Source organism: Carettochelys insculpta, chromosome 2 (genome assembly GCF_033958435.1).
Source record: "Carettochelys insculpta isolate YL-2023 chromosome 2, ASM3395843v1, whole genome shotgun sequence".
NCBI lineage: Eukaryota > Metazoa > Chordata > Testudines > Carettochelyidae > Carettochelys > Carettochelys insculpta.
The window spans coordinates 67,451,712-67,471,381 of record NC_134138.1 but is presented as its reverse complement, the minus strand read 5'-3'; the positions used below and the strand labels follow the sequence as shown (position 1 = coordinate 67,471,381).

The 19,670-nt window shown below is 43.4% G+C and overlaps 1 protein-coding gene across 1 annotated transcript in view; it reads left to right on the top strand.

The window, feature by feature from the left end:
- Nucleotides 1-19,412, top strand: part of ADHFE1 (alcohol dehydrogenase iron containing 1) — a 45,702-nt gene extending 26,290 nt beyond the window's left edge. Inside the window, exons 11-14 of the mRNA XM_074987124.1 lie at nucleotides 5,013-5,091; nucleotides 6,388-6,484; nucleotides 11,219-11,376; nucleotides 16,574-19,412. Coding sequence (XP_074843225.1) covers nucleotides 5,013-5,091; nucleotides 6,388-6,484; nucleotides 11,219-11,376; nucleotides 16,574-16,657 — 418 coding nt within the window. The 3' untranslated portion in view covers nucleotides 16,658-19,412. The remainder of the gene's footprint in view (nucleotides 1-5,012; nucleotides 5,092-6,387; nucleotides 6,485-11,218; nucleotides 11,377-16,573) is intronic.
- The last annotated feature ends 258 nt before the right edge of the window (nucleotides 19,413-19,670 follow it).

Below are 19,670 nucleotides of genomic sequence, written 5' to 3'. Positions count from 1 at the left end.
CCTTACTGTGCTTTCTGTGGGCTCGCTTCTCCTCTGCCAGCTGTCTGATCCGCATCTCACCTTTCTGAAGGCCCTTGTGTAGTTCCTGCCTCCATCTGCTGTGATCGTCTGCCAGCTCCTCCCAGCTGTCCAGCTCGATGTCTACCTCCCTGAGGTCCCTCTTGCAAACATCTTTGTAGCACAACTGGGGGCATCCAGGAGGTCTTTTGCGAGAGGCTAGCTCGCCATACAGGATGTCTTTTGGGATCCTTCCATCATTCATCCTGTGGACATGGCCAAGCCAGCAGAGCTGCCGCTGCCTGAGGAGGGTGTGCATGGTTGGGATTCCAGCTTGCTCAAGGATGGCAGTGTTGGACACTCTGTCCTTCCATGATATTCCAAGGATGCGCCTGAGGCAGCGCAAGTGGAAGATGTTCAGCCTCTTTTCCTGGCGGGCATACAGGGTCCAAGACTCGCTGCCGTAAAGGAGGGTGCTGAGGATGCAGGGGCTGTAGACTTGCATTTTGGTGTGGGTGTACAACTTGACGTTATTCCACACTCTCTCGCTGAGTCTGGACAGAGTTGTGGCTGCTTTTCCGATCCTCCTATTTAGCTCAGTCTCCAATGACAGAGTGTCAGTGATGGTGGACCCGAGGTAAATGGACTCGTGGACGACCTCTAATGAATAGTTGTCAATGCTGATCGATGGAGGTTCAGCAACGTCCTGACCAAGTACGTTTGTCTTCTTTAGGCTGATGGAAAGCCCGAAGTCTTTGCATGCTTTGGAGAACTGATCCAGCAGTCTCTGAAGCTGGTCTTGTGTGTGACACTACAGCAGCGTCATCTGCGAACAGTAAATCTCTGATGAGGACTTCCCACACCTTAGATTTAGCTTTCAGCCTTGTAAGATTAAACAGTTTCCCATCAGATCTTGTGTGCAAAAAGATGCCCTCTGTTGAAGATCCAAAGGCATGCTTCAGGAGGAGTGCAAAGAAGATCCTGAACAATGTTGGAGCAAGGACACATCCTTGTTTGATGCCACTCCTGATGCTGAAAACATCCAATAATGTGCCATCATATTGGATGGTTCCTCTCATGTCTTCGTGGAAAGACTGGATCATCTTGAGTAACCGTGGTGGACAGCCTATCTTGTGGAGCAGTTTGAACAGTCCATCCCTGCTGACCAAGTTGAAGGCCTTGGTCAGGTCGATGAAGGCAATATAGAGTGGCTCTCTCTGCTCCCTGCATTTCTCCTGCAGCTGCCTCAGAGAGAAGACCATGTCAATGGTAGCTCTCTGTGCGGAATACGCACTGTGATTTGGGATACACCCTCTCAGCAATCTTCTGGACTCTGCCAAGGATGATGCAAGCAAACAGTTTACCAGTGATGCTTAGGAGGGAGATTCCACGGTAATTGTTGCAGTTGCTTCTGTCTTCTTTGTTCTTATACAAGGTTACAACGTTAGCGTCGCGCATATCCTGTGGAACCTCTCCCTCTCTCCCGCACAGGCACAGTAGCTCATGTAGGGGTTCCAGGAGTGTGTCCGCGGCACACTGGATTACCTCTGGTGGTATACCATCCTGGCCTGGGGCCTTTCCTGCTGCAATGCTGTCGATGGCTTTCTTCAGTTCATCCACAGTTGGTTCCTGATCCAGTTCATCCATTACTGGTAGGAGTTCAATGGCATCGAGGGCTGTATCAACCACAATGTTCTCGTGTGAGTACAGCTCGGAGTAGTGCTCAACCCAGCGCTCCATCTGTTTGGCTTTGTCAGCGATAACTTCACCAGATTTGGATTTCAGAGGTGCCATCTTGTTCTGGGTGGGACCTAATGCCTTCCTGATACCCTCGTACATTCCCCTGAGATTACCAGAGTCAGCACTGATCTGGATGCTGCTGCATAGCTTGAGCCAGTAGTTGTTGGCACAGTGCCTGGCTGTCTGCTGTACTGTTTTTCTGGCTGCTCTGAGTGCTTGCAGGGTACTCTGGCTCCGTGAGCTTTTGTACTCCAGGAGTGCAGCACACTTCTTTTCAATGACTGGAATCATCTCATCGTAGTTAGCTTCAAACCAGTCATTTGTGTTTCTAGCTCTTCTTCCAAACACCGACAAGGCCATGTTGTAAATTGTATCCCTCAGATGCTGCCATCTGGATGTCACATCAGCACCCCCAGGGCTGCTGCGCAGATTCTCCTCGAGGGTCACTCTGAACTTTTCGGCTCTCTCTGAGTTTGCTGTCTTTCTGGCATCAATGTGGGGCCTTCCAGTTGGTTTAGAGTGGTACAGCTTCTTGGGTCTCACCTTGAGTTTGGACCAAACTAGCAAGTGATCTGTATCGCAGTCGGCACTATGGTAGCTGCGTGTCAGAAGGACGTTTTTGAGGTTATCACGTCTAGTGATGACCACATCTAATTGATGCCAGTGTTTTGAGGGTGGGTGTCTCCATGACACTCTGTGCTGTGGCTTGATTTGGAAAAATGTGTTTGTGATGCACAGATTGTGGTACGTGCAGAGTTCGAGAAGACGCTGTCCGTTTTCATTCATTTTTCCCACACCGAAGTGGCCTAAGCAGAAAGGCCATGAGTCACGATCAGCTCCAGGTCTTGCATTGAAGTCACCCAAAAGGTACAGTTGTTCGCGAGCAGGTGTTTGCACTATGGCAGCACTAAGCATGTCATAGAACTTGTCTTTTACTTCTGGTGTGGCATACAGGGTTGGAGCGTAAGCGCTGATCAGGTGGACAGGACCGGCGCAAGTTTGAAGTATGACCTGAAGGAGTCTTTCTGATCTGTCCATGACTAATTCCACCATTTGTAGAAGGGTGTTTCTGATGGCAAAGCCAACACCATGCTCCCTGGGTTCTTCTTGGGCTGTACCCTGCCAGAAAAAGATGTAGTCTTTTTCCTTTAGAGATCCCAAATCTGCAAGTCACGTCTCTTGCAGAGCAGCAATGTCAACTTGGAGCCTCTTCAGTTGCTCATTGATGACAGTGATTTTTCGGGTGTTGCTGATGTCCTGAAGATCTTCAGTCAAACCGGTCGGCATGGTCCACACATTCCAGCAAGCAAGCTTAAAACTTGGATTGTTTCCTTTTCTTGTTGATTTTCTTATTGGTTTGCCTGGTGCTCAAATTTCAGTCACTTGTCAGGTTTGGGAACCTTAAGCCTCACGCACCCAGTGAGGCAGGGGAACTGTGGTGGGACAGTACCCTACTGGAAGGGGGCTGCCCAGCTTGAGGCGGGTGGTGACTGTCCAGTGAGATGCGATGATCTCTCCCACCGTCGAAGGCAACCCCTGGCGTTCATTCTCTATGCCAATCAAGCAAGAGCTTATAACCAGTATCTGCTACCTCCCGTGTTGGTTCAATGCTGTTAAGCGATGCTGGAGTACTTCTCCAGGCGTGAGTCTGGGCAATTTTTTTTTTGGGACCCTAGGCTGCCCAGATGCCAGTGTCCCCCTCTCAGCTTTACTGATATAGTCCAAAGGAGAGGATAACCTTTACATCTGGTACCAGCTCAGCTGCAGGAGTTGCAGGGTCAATGCCAGAAACTGGCACAGAACCGCCTTGGGACTCCCCTCCGGATTTCCTGTCAGGGTTTACTCCCTTAGCCTTGCTTCTTCCCAGGATAACCCACAAGGCAATGGGGCATGGAGAATATGGGTAACGATCCCACTATCTCTTGCCACCTCCCTGGCACCACATGTCCCCATAGCTCCCTGTGGCCTGGCAACCTCCTCACCTCCCCAGGACCCTCCTCCCCACCCCTCTGCCTCCCATCAGCTACCATCACCCCTAGATCCCCCCTCCCCACCCCCTCACCCTCCATCCACTCCCATGTCCCCTCATCTCACCACACTACCCCCCATCAGCTCTCATCACCCCCTCCCCCAGCCTCTCCGCACCCGGCCATGCGCTGCTGCAGCCTCATGTTCTCCAGGAAGGTGCCGATCTCGTGGCCCAGCCATGCCCTGGGTCCCCACCAAAGCTTCCAACTCTTCTTCTAGCTGCGGCTGCCCCCAGAGCTCTACGGAGCTGCTGCAGGCCACGCATGCAGGGATCACAGGACTGGGCCTGAAAGCCCAGGCAGTCTGAGCCAGGTGCACCACCACCATCCTCCGTGGGCACTGCCATCTGCACAGCCATACCACACACCCCCCAAACCACATGCTCACCACCGACACCCCTCGGTCTCGCCCCCCGCACTCCCTCAAGCTCACCCGCGTCCTGCTGCCTGCGCTGCATCCTGAGGGCAGCAGGTCCCTCAGCTCTGGCCAGCAGTTGGAATGCCGCCACCGTGGCCATCTTGCCTCCCCTTACCCTTGTAGAAGTAACTAGCTCCCTCTCAAAACTTCCTCCTGTTAGCAACCACCCTGTTTGCAAGCTCCCTGATCGCTTGCCATCAGGGTTTAAAAAGCTCTGGCCTTCCTGAGAGCCCCTCCCTCTGACTACTGCTCAGCCAATCAGCACGCAGAGTTTAGATTTCAAACCTAATCAAGGCTAACAGCTTCCAACTGCTAGCCTGAGCACACGGCCTTTCAAACAAACAGACAGCTCAGCACTCCAAACACCAAACAAACAGACAAACACAGGCCCAGAACCCCCAAACCCAGACACCCACACACTCCAGAGAGCCACTTACCCAAAGGTGCTGTAGTTTGCCCCCTCCTTCCCCAGGAGAGCCCCTCTCAAAACTGTTAGCATAGTAAGAAACTCCCATGGAAAGGTAAGAGAAGTCTGCTCACCATACTTCAGGCTGGCCCTGTTACCATTTTATCATGGTGCCTGTGTGAGGCAGAAAAGTGTTCTCCAGTTTATAGATAAGGACATGAGACACAGAGCAGTTCATGGCCAGTTTTTGAATGTTTTTCCTCCTAACTCCCATTGGCTTCAGTGGGTAGGTTCCTAAATATATTTAAAAATCTATCCCTCAGTGACTTGGCTGAAGTCACGCAGGATCTGTCACAGAGCAAAGAATTGAATTCATGTCTCCCAAGACCCAGGCTACTTCCCTGACCACTTTCTTTCCCCCCAGCCATGGAATGTCTTACCCTATTTCTGGCTTGGTGAAGAGTTACAAAGCAAAGGATTATAATGTCGATCATCCTCTAGTGGTAAGAGCGGAATTTTTTTCATTTTCTTACAACTGTACCTAGCATTTGTGCTTTTTTTATATTAAAAAACCTTAAATTACATTGGCTTAACATACTTATTATAAAAACAACAAGGAGTCTGGTGGTGCCTTAAAGACTAACAATTTTATTATGGCATAAGCTTTCACGAGTTGCAACTCACTTCATCAGATGCACAAGGGGAAAGAAAAGGAAACAGACAGTAGGGTTAGAAGTACAGCCTGGACCTCTCTGCTTGCCAGCCATGGACTCACTGCTGCCAGCCCTGGTCCCTGGCTGCTGTCTGTGGCTCCAGCCCCAGTGTGCTGATTATGTCCCTCGCCCTGTTCCCTGTCACTAGTCGCCACTGCCATGGGCTCTGGCTCCAGCCCCAGCCCCACCGCCAGCCCCAGCCCTGCTAGCCCCACCCCCCACTGCTAGCTCAGGACCTGGCCATGCTGCCAGATGCCAGCCCCACTGCCACAGCTCCAGCCTGGGCTCTTTGGTCCAGCAACATCCATGGTCCTAGTAGACCATGGATGTTGGTGGACCAGAGAATCCCAGATGTTAGAGGTACAACCAGTAGTAACTCTGCTGTACCACTACTATCCCTGCTGTCTGCTTCTTTTCATTCCCTTCAGGCATCTGATGAAGTGAGTTCATAGAATCATAGGGCTGGAAGGGACCTCAGGAGGTCATGTAGTCCAGCACCCTGCTTCAAGCAGGATCAACCCCAACTAAGTCATCCCAGCCAGGACCTTGTCAAGCTGGGACTTACAAAACTTGAGGGATGGAGAATCCACCACCTTGCTAGGCAATAAATTCCAGTGCTTCACCACCCTCCTGGTGAAGTAGTTTTAGCTAATATCCAACCTACTCCTCACCCTCTTTAACTTCAGACCATTGCTCCTTGTGGTACCATGCATCACTACTGAGAACAGCTTCTCTCCTTCAGGAAGTTGAATGCTGCTATTAAATCACTGTTCAGTCTGCTCTCCTGTAAACTAAATAAGCCCATATCCTTCAGCCTCTCCTCATGGGTCATGTGCTCCCGCCCCTTAATTCTTTTTGTTGCGTTCCACTCTACCTGCTCCAGTACATCCACATCCTTTTTATACTGGATACAGTGTTCCAGTTGCAAATCATGAAGCTTTAGCCATAATAAAATCGTTAGCCTTTACGGTGCCACTGGAATCCTTGTTGCTTTTGCTGAAACAGATTAACATGGCTACCTCTGAAACTTATTGTAGCAGCAGTGAGCTGTTCAGTTACTGTGCACTGTGTTTTGTTTTTCTCCAGCCACATGGCCTTTCTGTGGTACTCACCTCTCCAGCAGTATTTACCTTCACAGCAGAAATGTGTCCTGAAAGGCACTTGGAGGCTGCAGCAATACTAGGTATGAATCTTGCTTCATAAAACCTAGTGGTGCAAATGACCTTTCAAAACTTGCTTTCAGGGAGGAAATATCTCTGCATATAAAGTATAATGATAGTTCAGAGTCTAAAAATTAGGACGAGATCCTGGCTGAGTTGCACACAACACAGCAGGTGGAACGTAGTTTGTATAAAGACTGCATAAAGCTCCCCTTTGCTGCTTCCCCCAGTCCTGGATCCAAGATTCTCCAGACAGAATTTTAAAGAGACTTTAGACTTCATCCTTTGTCCTTTTAAACTGCTGTAACTTATACCCCAAGGAGACAAAACTGTAATGAAGAGGTGGAGCAACCTAAGGACATTGCAGCTGTGCTCTCCTTTCCTACTCAGGAAATTAAAAACCAGTCAGCTTAACTTCAGTGCCAGGAAAGATAATGTAACAAATAATTATGGAATCCATCTGCAAACATCTGGAAGATAATAAGGGGATGGGTAACAGTCAGCATGAATATGTCAAGAACAAATCATGTCAAGCCAACCTGATAGCTTTGATAAGATGACAAACCTTGTGGACAAAAAGGAAGGAGTGGATATGGTTTACCTAGACTTTAGTAAAGCATTTAATATAATATCATATGACCTTCTTATCAGTAAACTAGCACTACTATCAGATGGATGCATAACTGGTTGGATAACTGTTTGCAGAGACTAGTTATTAATGGTTCACAGTCATTCTGGAAGGGAATAACTAGAGGTGTTCCACGGAGGTCAGTTTTGGGGCCAGTTTGGTCAATATCTTCATCAATGCTTTAGATACTGGCATGGAGAGTGTGCTTATCAAGTTTGCAGATGCTGCCAAGCTGGGAGGGGTTGCAAGTGCTTTGGAGGATAGGGTCTGAATTTAAAATGATATGTACAAACTGGAGAAGTGGTCGGAGGCAAATAGAATGAAGTTCAATAAGGGCAAATGAAATGCACCCCACTTAAGGGCTGGGAGGGGAATTGCAAATGGATGCTCATTAGCATAATTTTGTGACTAATTAGCATTGCTGCTTGAGCTCTCGCTGCTGGCCATAAACAGGTCATGTAGACATGCCTCTGCCAGCAAAAAACGCCTCTGTCACCAGCCCCTTATGTCTACACAGCATGTTTACTGCTGGCAGCGGCTTCTGCTGGCAGCAAGATAGCTATGTTAACTAGGCACACAATTGTGCTAATGAGCAGCCATTTGAAATTGTGAGACCGCTCATTAATATGAAGCTGCCGGCAATACCCCTCCATGTTGACCCAGCCAAGAGGAGCAATATGTTTCACATATACAAAATGGGAAGTGACTTCCTAGGACAGAGTACCGCAGAAAGGGATCTAGGGGTCATAGTGGACCACAAGTTGAGTATGAGTCAACAGCGTGACACTTGCAAAAAAAAGCAACATGATTCTGGGATGCATTAACAGGAGTATTGTGAGAAAGACATGAGGAGTCTTTGTTCCGCGCCAGTTAGGCCTCAGTTGGAATATGTCTCCAGTTCTGGGAACCACATTTCAGGAAAGCTGTGGAGGAATTGGAGAGGGTCCAGAGATGAACAACTAAAAGCCTAGAAAATATGACCTACAAGAGAAGATTAGAAGGATTGGGTTTGTTTTGTTTAGAAAAGAGAAGGCTGAAAGAAGACATAATCACATCTTTCAATTACCTGAAAGGGTGTTTCAAGGAGGAATCAGAAAAATTATTTTCCTTAGCCTCTGGTGATAGGACAAGAAGCAAAGGTCTTGAATTGCAGCAAAGGAGGTTTAGGTTGGAGATCAGGAAAAATTTCCTAACTGTCACGGTGATTAAGCGCTGGAGTAAATTGCGTATGATGGTTGTAGACTCTCCATCATTGGAGATATTTAAAAACAGTTTAGATAAATATCTAACAGAGATGATATAGATGGTGCTTGGTCCTGCCGTAAAGGCGGAGGATTGGAGTCCCTTCTCGTTCCAGTATTCGATGAATCTGTGATTCCTCTGGCCACTCCTCTTATGCTCTCGTTTTGTACTCCCACAGGTTCCTTCTTTGCTCTGGGTTGATAATCTTGCAGCTGAGTGTCACGGCTCCCAGGGATGGTCTGGGGGTAATGTGCCAGCAGAGGAGCTGACCCTAGGAATCTTCTTTCTAAATGGAAGACTTTAAAACTGAAACCAGTCCATCTATGACATGAAAATAACTTGATTTTAGTTAGCAGCAAGCAGTCATGACTGATGTCTCTGCTGTGAATGAAGGGAAGATGCTTAGGAGCAGATATGTATAAAACACAGGGAGCATTACATACACTTACAGCTACATTAGCTAAAAGGAAGTAATTATATAATAAATAAAGATTCAACACTTGCAGGCAGGAAACATATTTAAAGAAGAAATATTTTCTTACGCAACAGATAATTAACTTGTACAACTCATTGCTACAAAATTTCCAGATATGAAGAGTTTGTTAGGTTTGACAAAAAGATTAGAATTTATGTGGCTAGTGAGAACATACTTACATTCACTAGCAAAGATACAATACTCAAAGGGATTTAGACCCTTATGCTTCAGAACATATGCCACCCATTAACTCATGGAGTTAGAAACATCCCCTTTTGGCAAACGATTGTGTAATTACTGGCTATAAGGTTTCTTCCACCTTTCTCCAAAGCAATTGTTATTGGCTGCGCTCAGAGATGGGATACTGGACCAGCTGGATACATGGAGGAGCAGAGGGGTTGTGGGAGCGAAGGGGCAAACCAGGGACAGGGCAGTGAGAGCAAGGCCATGTGAAAGGCTGATGGGTGGGCAACGGAGGTGATGTGTAACTGGCTCCCGATGACTGTCACCAACCACACCAGCTTGCAGCAGGCATTGGATTTGGGTGGCAGGGGGCTGGAAATGGAACAGGAGTCGGGGGGTTCTGCAGACTGAGAGTGGGCATGCAGTGGGTGTTGCACTGATGGACCAGCGGGGGAACAGGCTGCCCCATGCACTGCATCTTCACCTTGACACAGCCTTCCATACCCACCCTATTGTCCTATGCATCTCTGGTGGGCAGGTGGCTGGTGAGCAGGGATCCAGCCAGCACCAGAAGTTAATCTGCCAGAACTGATGGGGGAGACAGAAAATATGGGACTATTTGCCCATTTTAATGAAAAAGTTGGGACATGAGCAAGAAGCTTAATTATGGTACTGTCCCTTCAAAAACAGGTCATCTGGTCTACCTCTGAGTCTCCATCATATTTCATCACTTAATCCATTATAGCTGCTGCCATCTTGCTGCTCTACTATCCAAACAGCTAAGCCCCCGACAGGAATTTATTGTCCTCTCATTAACTTTAAACTGTTTTGACTGCTACACTGTGGTTTGAGAGAACCAGAGTGCCCTTTGTTGTAGCTGTGTTTCACATTTACTCATTTTTCAGTAAACTGCATGGCTGTGTCTACACTAGAAGCATCCATCGACAAAGTGCATCTCCACGCGAAAGTGGATTGACAGAGCAAATTTGCTCTCTCGACACAGAGCAGCCAGACTACCCTGCCCTCTATCGATAGAACAGCTGACCAGAAGATCTGCAAACAGGGCTGCCCAGTGAACCAGAAGCCCTCTCTGTTGACAGAAGTGTCTACACTGTTGACAGAAGCATTATTCCTCGAATTTTCAAGGGATAACACTGTCAAGACAAATACAGAGTTCTGTCGACACTCCGTCAGCAGAACATTTTATGTGTGTACCCGCTCAGTGAGTTATGTCAACAGAAGGCCCCTTCTGTTGGTAAAACGCTCTAATGTAGACACAGCCCATAAGACAGGTTCAGTTGTGGTGTGATTCTATTGACTTCATTGGATTTATATGAGGACTAAGCTTGGCCCAGTTGGTTAGAAATAAAACTTGGGGTGTATTTCTTGTCGTTATCTATGTACATCTTTTCTGTTGCTAAGGGAGCTATGCCTCCACCATCCAAAGGAGGGAGGCTGAATAGCCTTTATATAAGAAACATCCATAGTTTTTTCCCTAAATGTTGGCTCTTTCACCTCCTTTTCATAGCTGTTTCTAGGACTGTAATTCCTCCTCTTCTGTGTAACCTATGTATTTATTCTAATCTATCTTATTACATGATGTCAGGCAATATATTATCATAGAATCATAGAATACTAGGACTGGAAGGGACCTCGAGAGGTCATCAAGTCCAGCCCCCTGCCCTCATGGCAGGACCAAGTAATGTCTAGACCATCCAGTTTCACCCATAGAGCTCCCTCTCTTACCCTTCTTAGCCTCTGTTTGAGCTTCTCATAATAAAATGAAGAGAGAAGGAAATCATTAGGCACTGGTTTGCATGTCCTCTAGATGTCAGTAGACTCAAGGCTTTGAAAAAAAAATGAGTATATGGCACTTTGTCCCTAAAAATAAAAATTATGGCTATGTTCTGCCATTGATATGTTCTATCTTTCTTTCCACTGCTGCTTCCAGCAATTAGTCTAACTGAAAAGTGTTTTTCCAGGATAGCACAGCAGGAAAGGAAGTTAACTGGGCATGTCAGTTAAGTTACTTTTTCTGGCAGCAGTGAATTTGCTCCTCCTGATTTTGTTTTATTCCATTGCCACAAACTAACCTAACTGCCAAATGAAGACAGAGCTTCCCCTTTTTTATTTGGTGTTGTCTTTAGCAAGCAGCTGATGATATGATTAAATTTAGAACGTCTTCCTTCTTTCTCTCCTCCCTATAGTAAAGGCGTTGTCTTTCTTTAGGAGCTGACATCCGCACAGCCAGAATCAAAGATGCTGGGCTTATTTTGGCAGACACACTCCGGAAATTCTTATTTGATCTGAATGTTGATGATGGCTTAGCTGCAATAGGTTATTCTAAAGCAGATATCCCTGCCTTAGTCAAAGGCACTCTTCCTCAGGTAAGACAGAAAGGAAAGGAAACTTTTCTTACAAAGCAGACTTTTAAAATATTCTTTTTTAAAATAACTGTTCCATTTAGCTGTTTTAAATTGAGAGAATGAGGGTTCTCTCTCCTACTGTTAGAGTTCTGGTATTTCCTTGCAGAGAGAGAGAGAGAGTTGTTTGATAAACATAGTCAAATATTCCTATGTGTGCATTCATGGGGGCTGGGGGAGGCATGAAGGGACATGATCTTGCAGAGTGTTTTGTGAAAAATGTTCCTATTTTTCCATGTAACTGTACTAATTAAACAGGAAAGTAAGAGTGCATCTAATGTTTTCATAAAACTGCTATAGGCTAAGAATAATTAAACACACTTTGTGTTAGTTTCCCCAGCAAGGCTTTTAAGTACTCTTTTAGGTGGTATTGTTCCACTGCCCCGCCCCGCATCTGAATATGAACTGCTGTCATCCTGGAATGACACAACTTACACTTGTAATACTGTGGACATTTTTATATTCACAAACAACATTTCAAGTAAAATCAGCTGAAATTAGATGAAAATTCACTAAATCCCATGTAAAGAAAATACTATAAAAATTTGTCTTGCCGAAATATTTTTTTTCATTTTCTTGTAACAGCATTTATAAACCTCAAAGCACATTACCAAAAAAAGTGTCATTATTTGTGTTTTACAAAAGGGGAAGTGACTTATTTAAGGTATATTACCGATCAGTGTCAGACTTGCAGTCAGACTGAGATCACTTGCTCCCAATCTGATACCCAGTTTGTGTGGCAGGACTTTTTGACACTTTAAAATACTACTTTTTGCATATAATTGTAAACAACATCCCAAGGAAGTATTTTTGTTGTTGCTCTGCTGAGGTTTACCTGTGGCTTGGGTTTTTTTTCGCATCGCTAACTGATTTTTAATTCAGAAGCTCCTCTTAATTTACTGTCATTTTACTGCTGTAGCAATTAGCCATTGCATAACAACAGAAACTAGTGCCTTTCAAACTCATATTTAGTACATAAAGCATAATGTGGTCACAACTCATTTGGTGCTGGTGCTTTTCACAAGAGGCTGCCAAACAGTCAACTCTTTGACATTTTTTCTTTTCACCCAGCAATCAGTTGTCTTTGGAACCTCACTACTGCCACCTATTAATCTTTACAGAACACCCTGGTGCAGATTAAGACCACTAATAAGCAAACACAGAACACATGCTGCAGGGAAATAAAATAATGTACAGAATTTACTGAGACAATTTGGAGGCTTGAAATCTTGGAGCATATTTATATTTGGAAGAGCACATTTTTGAACAAGTCTGTTGAAAATTATCTTGCTTACATGCAGAAGGGAAGTCTGGAGAAGAAGTTTATGTTCCATGGGTCAGATAAGGGCTGGGCTTGAGTCGGTGCTCTTGTTTGGGTGTGGATTGGAAAGAAGAGATCAGAGAAGGTCTATTCCTTAGCCCCACCTCACCTCTGTGTAAACACGTCAGATTCTGCTGAAACCACTGATGAGTACAAAGACTGTCCCCAGAATCTACCAATTTACCAGAGTGTGCGAGACACAATTCCACTCCCTGTTACTGGCAGTATCGCCAGGTCTGTGTTAAGGGTATACAAACTGCACCTATTCAAAGCTCTAGTAAAAGTTTCTATTCATTGCATTCCATCCAGAGCCCTTGAGAATATTGTGACCATTTACAGCTGTCATCTCTCCCATCATCCTGCTTGAACAGGTGTTCCTAGCCCATCTGTGCACTCCACTGACTGGCAGAAAATTTGACCCAATGGACACCACTGAGCACCTTATAAAACTACTATTTTTAGTATTAAACTACTGCTAACCCTTGGTAGAACCTGAGGTTTTGTCCTAAGTAATGTGAAGCCTTTTTTATAATATGGTGAAAGGAGTGTTAGTTATTTCTCTCTACTTTAGCTGTTCTTAACACTGTATAATCTGGGAGTATATCTCATGAAGGTGCTGAATGTGTGAGAGTAGAATTTCTAGTTGTGACCTTCTATAGTGATGACAAAAAAGAACTTAAGCAGAGTCGTCTTTTGCATCACCACTGTTCCAGTACTGGGCAACTCCCAAGTTAGTAACTCATCATGTCAAATAGCCTGGGAACTTTCCAGACAAATGATAGGGCTTAGGACCCCAGCTCAGCAAAGCACAAAGCATGTGTTTAAATTTGATTTAAAACAGCAGGATTTAAGCACACACTTAATGCTCTGCTGAATCCCAGTCTAGATGAAAACATCCTTTCTGAATATCCATTTTGTAATCTGATTTCAAAATATCAACATAATTCCCTGGAGGTAAAAAGCCAGCTCATTCAACAACCTCACTGTTTGGCCCTGCCATACCCATTATGGATATTTACATTAGAGGTTGTTCCTTGAGAGTCTAATTCGCTAAAAGTTAACCCACTTCCTCTACCATTGATTTCAGTATTTCATAGACTTTGACCCATTGTGTGGATTGAAGCCAACATTTCCAAAGATGGGTATCTAAAATTAAGCTCCTAAATCTGTATTTGACAGCCTATTTTTAACAAAAATCAAAAGTGCCAAGCCCCCAGAAAACCCTCTGAAGTTACTGAGGCTGTGTCTACACGTGCCCCAAACTTCGAAATGGCCATGCAAATGGCCATTTCGAAGTTTACTAATGAAGTGCTGAAATGCATATTCAGCGCTTCATTAGCATGCGGGCGGCAGCCGCGCTTTGAAATTGACGCTCCTTGCCGCCGCGCGGCGCGTCCAGACGGGGCTCCTTTTCGAAAGGACGCCGCCTACTTCGAAGTCCCCTTATTCCCATGAGCTCATTGGAGTAAGGGGACTTCGAAGTAGGCGGCGTCCTTTCGAAAAGGAGCCCCGTCTGGACGCGCCGCGCGGCGGCAAGGAGCATCAATTTCAAAGCGCGGCTGCCGCCCGCATGCTAATGAAGCGCTGAATATGCATTTCAGCGCTTCATTAGTAAACTTCGAAATGGCCATTTGCATGGCCATTTCGAAGTTTGGGGCACATGTAGACATAGCCTGAGAGTCCAAGTCCTCAGCCACTTTAAAAATGGGCCACATGTATTTAGGAGCTGGCCTTCAGACATCTGAGTTTGAAAATGTTGCTGTCAATGTGTATGAATGTTACAGTAGAACCTGTCTGGGTCTCTAAACATTCCTACACATTACCAGCAATTTCATCCCCACTTTCCAGCACATATGTAATGGCAGGGTGCTCTTGTGAGGTCCTGTATTATAGGAGTTAATAAAGTAGTGCTCTGTTGTACGCATACTAAAATATACCGAAGTAGTATACATGGTAGCAGTGTCTATATCATGGGTGTTCAACCTTTTGGCTTGCCTGGGCCGCATTGAGTGAAGAGGAATTGTCTTGGGCCGCATATAAAATATATAATATAGTTAATGTATATAAATCACATAATAATGTTAAAAGTTTACGATCTTGTGGGGCCGCACTACTAGCTGTCCAGGGCCGCATGCAGCCCACGGGCCGCGGGTTGGACACACCTGGTCTATATTATTAGGGATGCCCAAAACTTTTCACTGTAAGATAATGCTCACAAGTACTTGCAAAGAGTGCTGGCAAAATTTTTCAGACGGACCTCTTTCTCACCGAAAAATGTAAATTCAGGTTGACTGAAACATTACAAATTCATGTCAAATATGCCAAATCGTTATGGTCAAAAAGAAAACTGGAAAAAATGGAAATGTTCCGTTTCATCACTTTTAAACAAAGCACTGTGATTTGAAACACGTTTTTATTTCAAATTTTACTTCAATTTTGTTTTTTAAAAAAAACAAACAGCACAAATAAAACACGTCCTGAAGCTTTTTTAATTATTTTTGTTTGCCATTGAACACAGCTCTATTTACAATTTTTGCTAACTTTTCAGTTGTTTTTTTTTCTTGTGGAGTGTCTGCTTCAGACAAATATTTTTGAAAAATGTTACCTACAATGTCCCAGTCATTTCTAAGAACAAAGCAATGGAAAATACGTTGGCTTTGTCCAGATAAATTCTGGCAACCTTTTCTGTGGAAACCTCTTGTTCCTCTGTGCTTTGGAGCAGAGGCTTAAAGTCTGGCAGGCAGGTGGTCTTCATGACTGGTATGTGCCTTTTGCCATCCCCATGAAAATCTGGAACACTATGTTGAATTCTGGTATCCTCAATTCAAGCTGTGAATTGCTAAATTGGAGAGTTCAAAGAAGAACTACAAGAGTCATTTAAAGCATTAAAAAACATGCCCTCACAGCGATAAATTCAAGGAGCTCAATCTAGTTCACGTGACAGAGAGGAGGTTAAGTGGTGGCTTTATTACAGTCTGTAAACAGCCCTCCATAAGGCATAGATATTTAATAACGGACTGTTCAGTGTAGCTAACAAAAACATAACAGAATCCAGTGCCTAGAAGTTGAAGCTTGACATATTCAGACTACATATAAGGAGTACATTTTAACAGCAGTTAACCATTGGAGCAATTGCCAAGGTTTCCAGTGGATCTGGCAATTTTTAAATCAGGATTGGATATTTAAAAATATATGTTCTGGTTCAAAAATTACCATGGGGGAGTTCTCTGGCCTGTTCCACAGGCAGTCAGGTGAGGTGATCCTAATGGTCTCTTCCAGACTTGTAATCTGTTAATCATATATGGAAGAAGGTGAGGAAGGCAGCCTTATTTTTGGCATTTACTAACCTTTGAGTATTTGACTTCTCAACCTTAATGTTCTGTGTTTGTGTCTATTTAACAATAATGTAAACTAAAATGTACCTGTTAAAATAACTGACTACAGTACAGTGGCAAGTATCAGAGGGGTAGCCGTGTTAGTCTGGATCTGTAACATCAACGAAGGGTCCTGTGGCACCTTATAGACTAACAGAAAAGTTTTGAGCATGAGCTTTCGTGAGCACAGACTCACTTCATCAGATGAAGTGAGTCTGTGCTCACGAAAGCTCATGCTCAAAATTTTTCTGTTAGTCTATAAGGTGCCACAGGACCCTTCGTTGCTGTTACAGTACAGTGGGTGATGCATTAGCCATGTTTCTTTTATTAAATTATTCGCATTACTAATTTGCAAAATTCTGTGCAATCTATAGTGGTCAGTCATTAGTGATGAGTAATATCTGACATTCTATAAACACTTGTTGATATGGATTTTATGTAAACGAATTTTACTTTAATCTTTCAGGAAAGAGTGACTAAATTATCACCTCGTCCCCAGACTGAAGAAGAACTGTCTGCCCTGTTTGAGGCGTCCATGAAACTTTATTAGTTTAAATATTTTGTGTGTTCTTTAATAATAAAAGTAGAGGTAATTTCTCACAGACACAGTGTAAACCAGTTCAAAAAATGAAGAAATTTGATTGTTATGCTTGTGTTTCACTACCCAAGTAATTCATGTTCACATCAGCCCAGTTTTGTGATTTAGGGGCTGATTGTGTAATCAAAGAGACTACTCATGTAAAAGTTCTTGGCTCAGATCTTAAGCTTTGCAGAGGACTTTCTCTTGCTGGACACAAAACCGAGATAAGGTGTCATGGAATTTTTTTGAAAATGTGTATGGGGTGAATTTTATCTTGTATTTCAATTTTCTATGACTGTTTTTACCTAAAAAAAATACAAAATGAAAAACCGTTTAGGAAAAATATTCCAATTTTCCTCAAGTAATATTCTCAAACATAAAATTGGACCCTGCTCAATTTGAAAGGTTTAGCCGATGGTTTTTCTACCTATCTTCTCATTTAATTTGGGGTCTGATATATAGACTGTCAACATCATGAGCATGCGCGCACACACACACTCTCACACACAAGCTTGGAAAAGGCTTCACAAAAGTTTTGTTTCACAGTATTTATTTTTAAAGTGGCTTGCCAAGCATTTTGTGTATTTAATCAGAAGTTACACTTTGGAATAAGTTCACTTGTTCTGACAGGTTAGTTAGCTGGGCTACCTGTCAACTGAGAATGTGAACTAGCAGACAGGGGAATTAAAATTCAAATGTGAGTGTTCAAATATTTTAAACTGTCACTCTCTTGTGAGCCCCTTTAGAGTAGTGAATTTTGCTGCCTACAAAGCATAGCATTTTTTGGCTCACACAGCAGCATTTTACAGAGAATGTCAGAAAACAGGAAAATTATTTTGTGGATATTTTTAAGTGATTTCTTCTTTGTGGAATTTTAAATGAACCCATTTACTGGTTTTCACAAAAACTCTGCCTCAATAAGCTGAGAGTCTTTCAAACATGTTAGCACTGATGATGGAAATATATTGAATGTGGGTGTTTTAGGTCCCCTTAGTGCTCAGTAAAAGACTGGACGGATAGCAATGGAGACTGAAATTACTCTGCCTATCCAGTAAAGGTGTACAGGATGGACAGCAGTTATACAAGCAGCTCTGCCAATGTCCATCATCCTGGTTTGAGAAGCTAGTTTATTTTCACTGTGATTCCATATACATTATCTCCTTGCTCATTCTAGTGAAAATGACAACAAAAGCCTCAACTGTGAAAGCTAATTTCACAATATGTGGATTTTATTTTCTTTCTCAACAAAGATGCACCCAGCCTTTATCCTTTTGTTGCATCTTTTATATATTACTTCTGTTCTCCATCTCTCAGGCTCCACAGTAGCCGTAACTTGAAATAACTTACACAGTTTGCGCAATGTAAATTATTTTGAGGTAACATTTCAAAATAAGTGCCTAGTTCGAACTTTTCTCTACCCCTCTCATTCTGAGTGGTAGCGGAAACAAAATACCATGCTCAAAATAGCAGCTTTAGCCATGGGGTAACAAATGTATCTCAAAATAGCAGCCACAATCTAGACATTGCCTCAGTGATGTTTCATCTTTGTGGAATAGCAAGAGTGCAGTGCATTGACGCTGCAATTTTTATGGGAATCTGTTTTCTAGCTAGACATTTTAGGATCATAGAGGATGTAGTTTCTTCCAGATGAGCGTGTAAGGTATGTTATCACTCATGAGTGGTTTGATGAGTAAGGAGGAAAGTGGCTATTTCACTCTACCATGGTTCTTATTTACCATTTATATTGATATGTAAGTAATTAATAGACTAGCTTTACTACTTTGTATTTACATATAACTCCTTTCATGGAACAAACTCAAAGTAATTTATGAACCTTCATTAATTGCACCTCACAGCATCCTGTGGGATAGACTATTATTGCCCTTATCGTATAGATGAGCAGATTGGGGAACATTACAATTAAGTGACTTCCCTAGAGTCACACAGGAAGCTTGTGGCAGAGTAAGGACAAGAACCCATGTTTCCTGACACCTAATCTTACCAATTGTCCATAAGACCATCCTTCTACCAATAATTATTAGCCACTCCTGAAAACTATGAGAAGAATCAAGATAAATGAATCCATCCTATTTCAAAAGTAGTAGTTGGGCAATGCTAGGGGTGTTAAAGCCAGAATGAGACCCAGAGTGTGAGTGCAGTTTATTAGCAGCTTTAGCTGCTACTGAATTACGGTTTTTAATGTAATAACACACTGTTCTGTACCTGAACGTGGAAACTTTGAAAAGTGTGCACATACCTGCCAAGGTCTGTTTTGCACTCATGAATATGGGACTTGTGGATATGTGGTTACACCTCACAAACACCTATTGTTTGGGCACAGGTAGAAAATCTGAGCCACTTGTTTGTCATATGATTTATAAAAGTGTTAACATCTCAAACACTAAAGCCTTCAGTAATGTGTCAAATGTAGTTTGGATGGTCTCTTTAAGAGCTATTGCAGTACAAATAAGTAAGGATGTATTTCCAACAAACATAAGCCTGTGAAAGTGTTTCAAAATCGTGTTTTAACTGTCATGTTAACTTAAATCTTGAAATGTAACTGTGAATCCAAATCAGACAAAGGAAATAAGCATAAATTAGCTTCACTGGGCAATATATGTATTACTTATTAGATGCTTGCTCCATGAGCTGACAGTATGTTGACACATCATTGTACTGAGGATTATTAAAAGAATGTCCAATTTCCAAAAATAAAGTGTATCCTATCTATTGTGCTGTCTCTAGCTGAATGCTTAAAAAAACCTTAGTACCCTTAGATTCTGAATATTCAATATGTAGAGTTTAAGGCTTATTATAAATGGTTACAAAACCAGCATATTTTGAATGTTATATTGTTAGCAGTAGAGCTTGTTTGATATTTATGAAGAATTCAAGGACTTCCTTATGGATAGTTTTCATTTAAATCACAGAGCAGGTTGAGGATCTTTATTTTAAAAATAAGTCCCATACCCAGAGCAGCAAA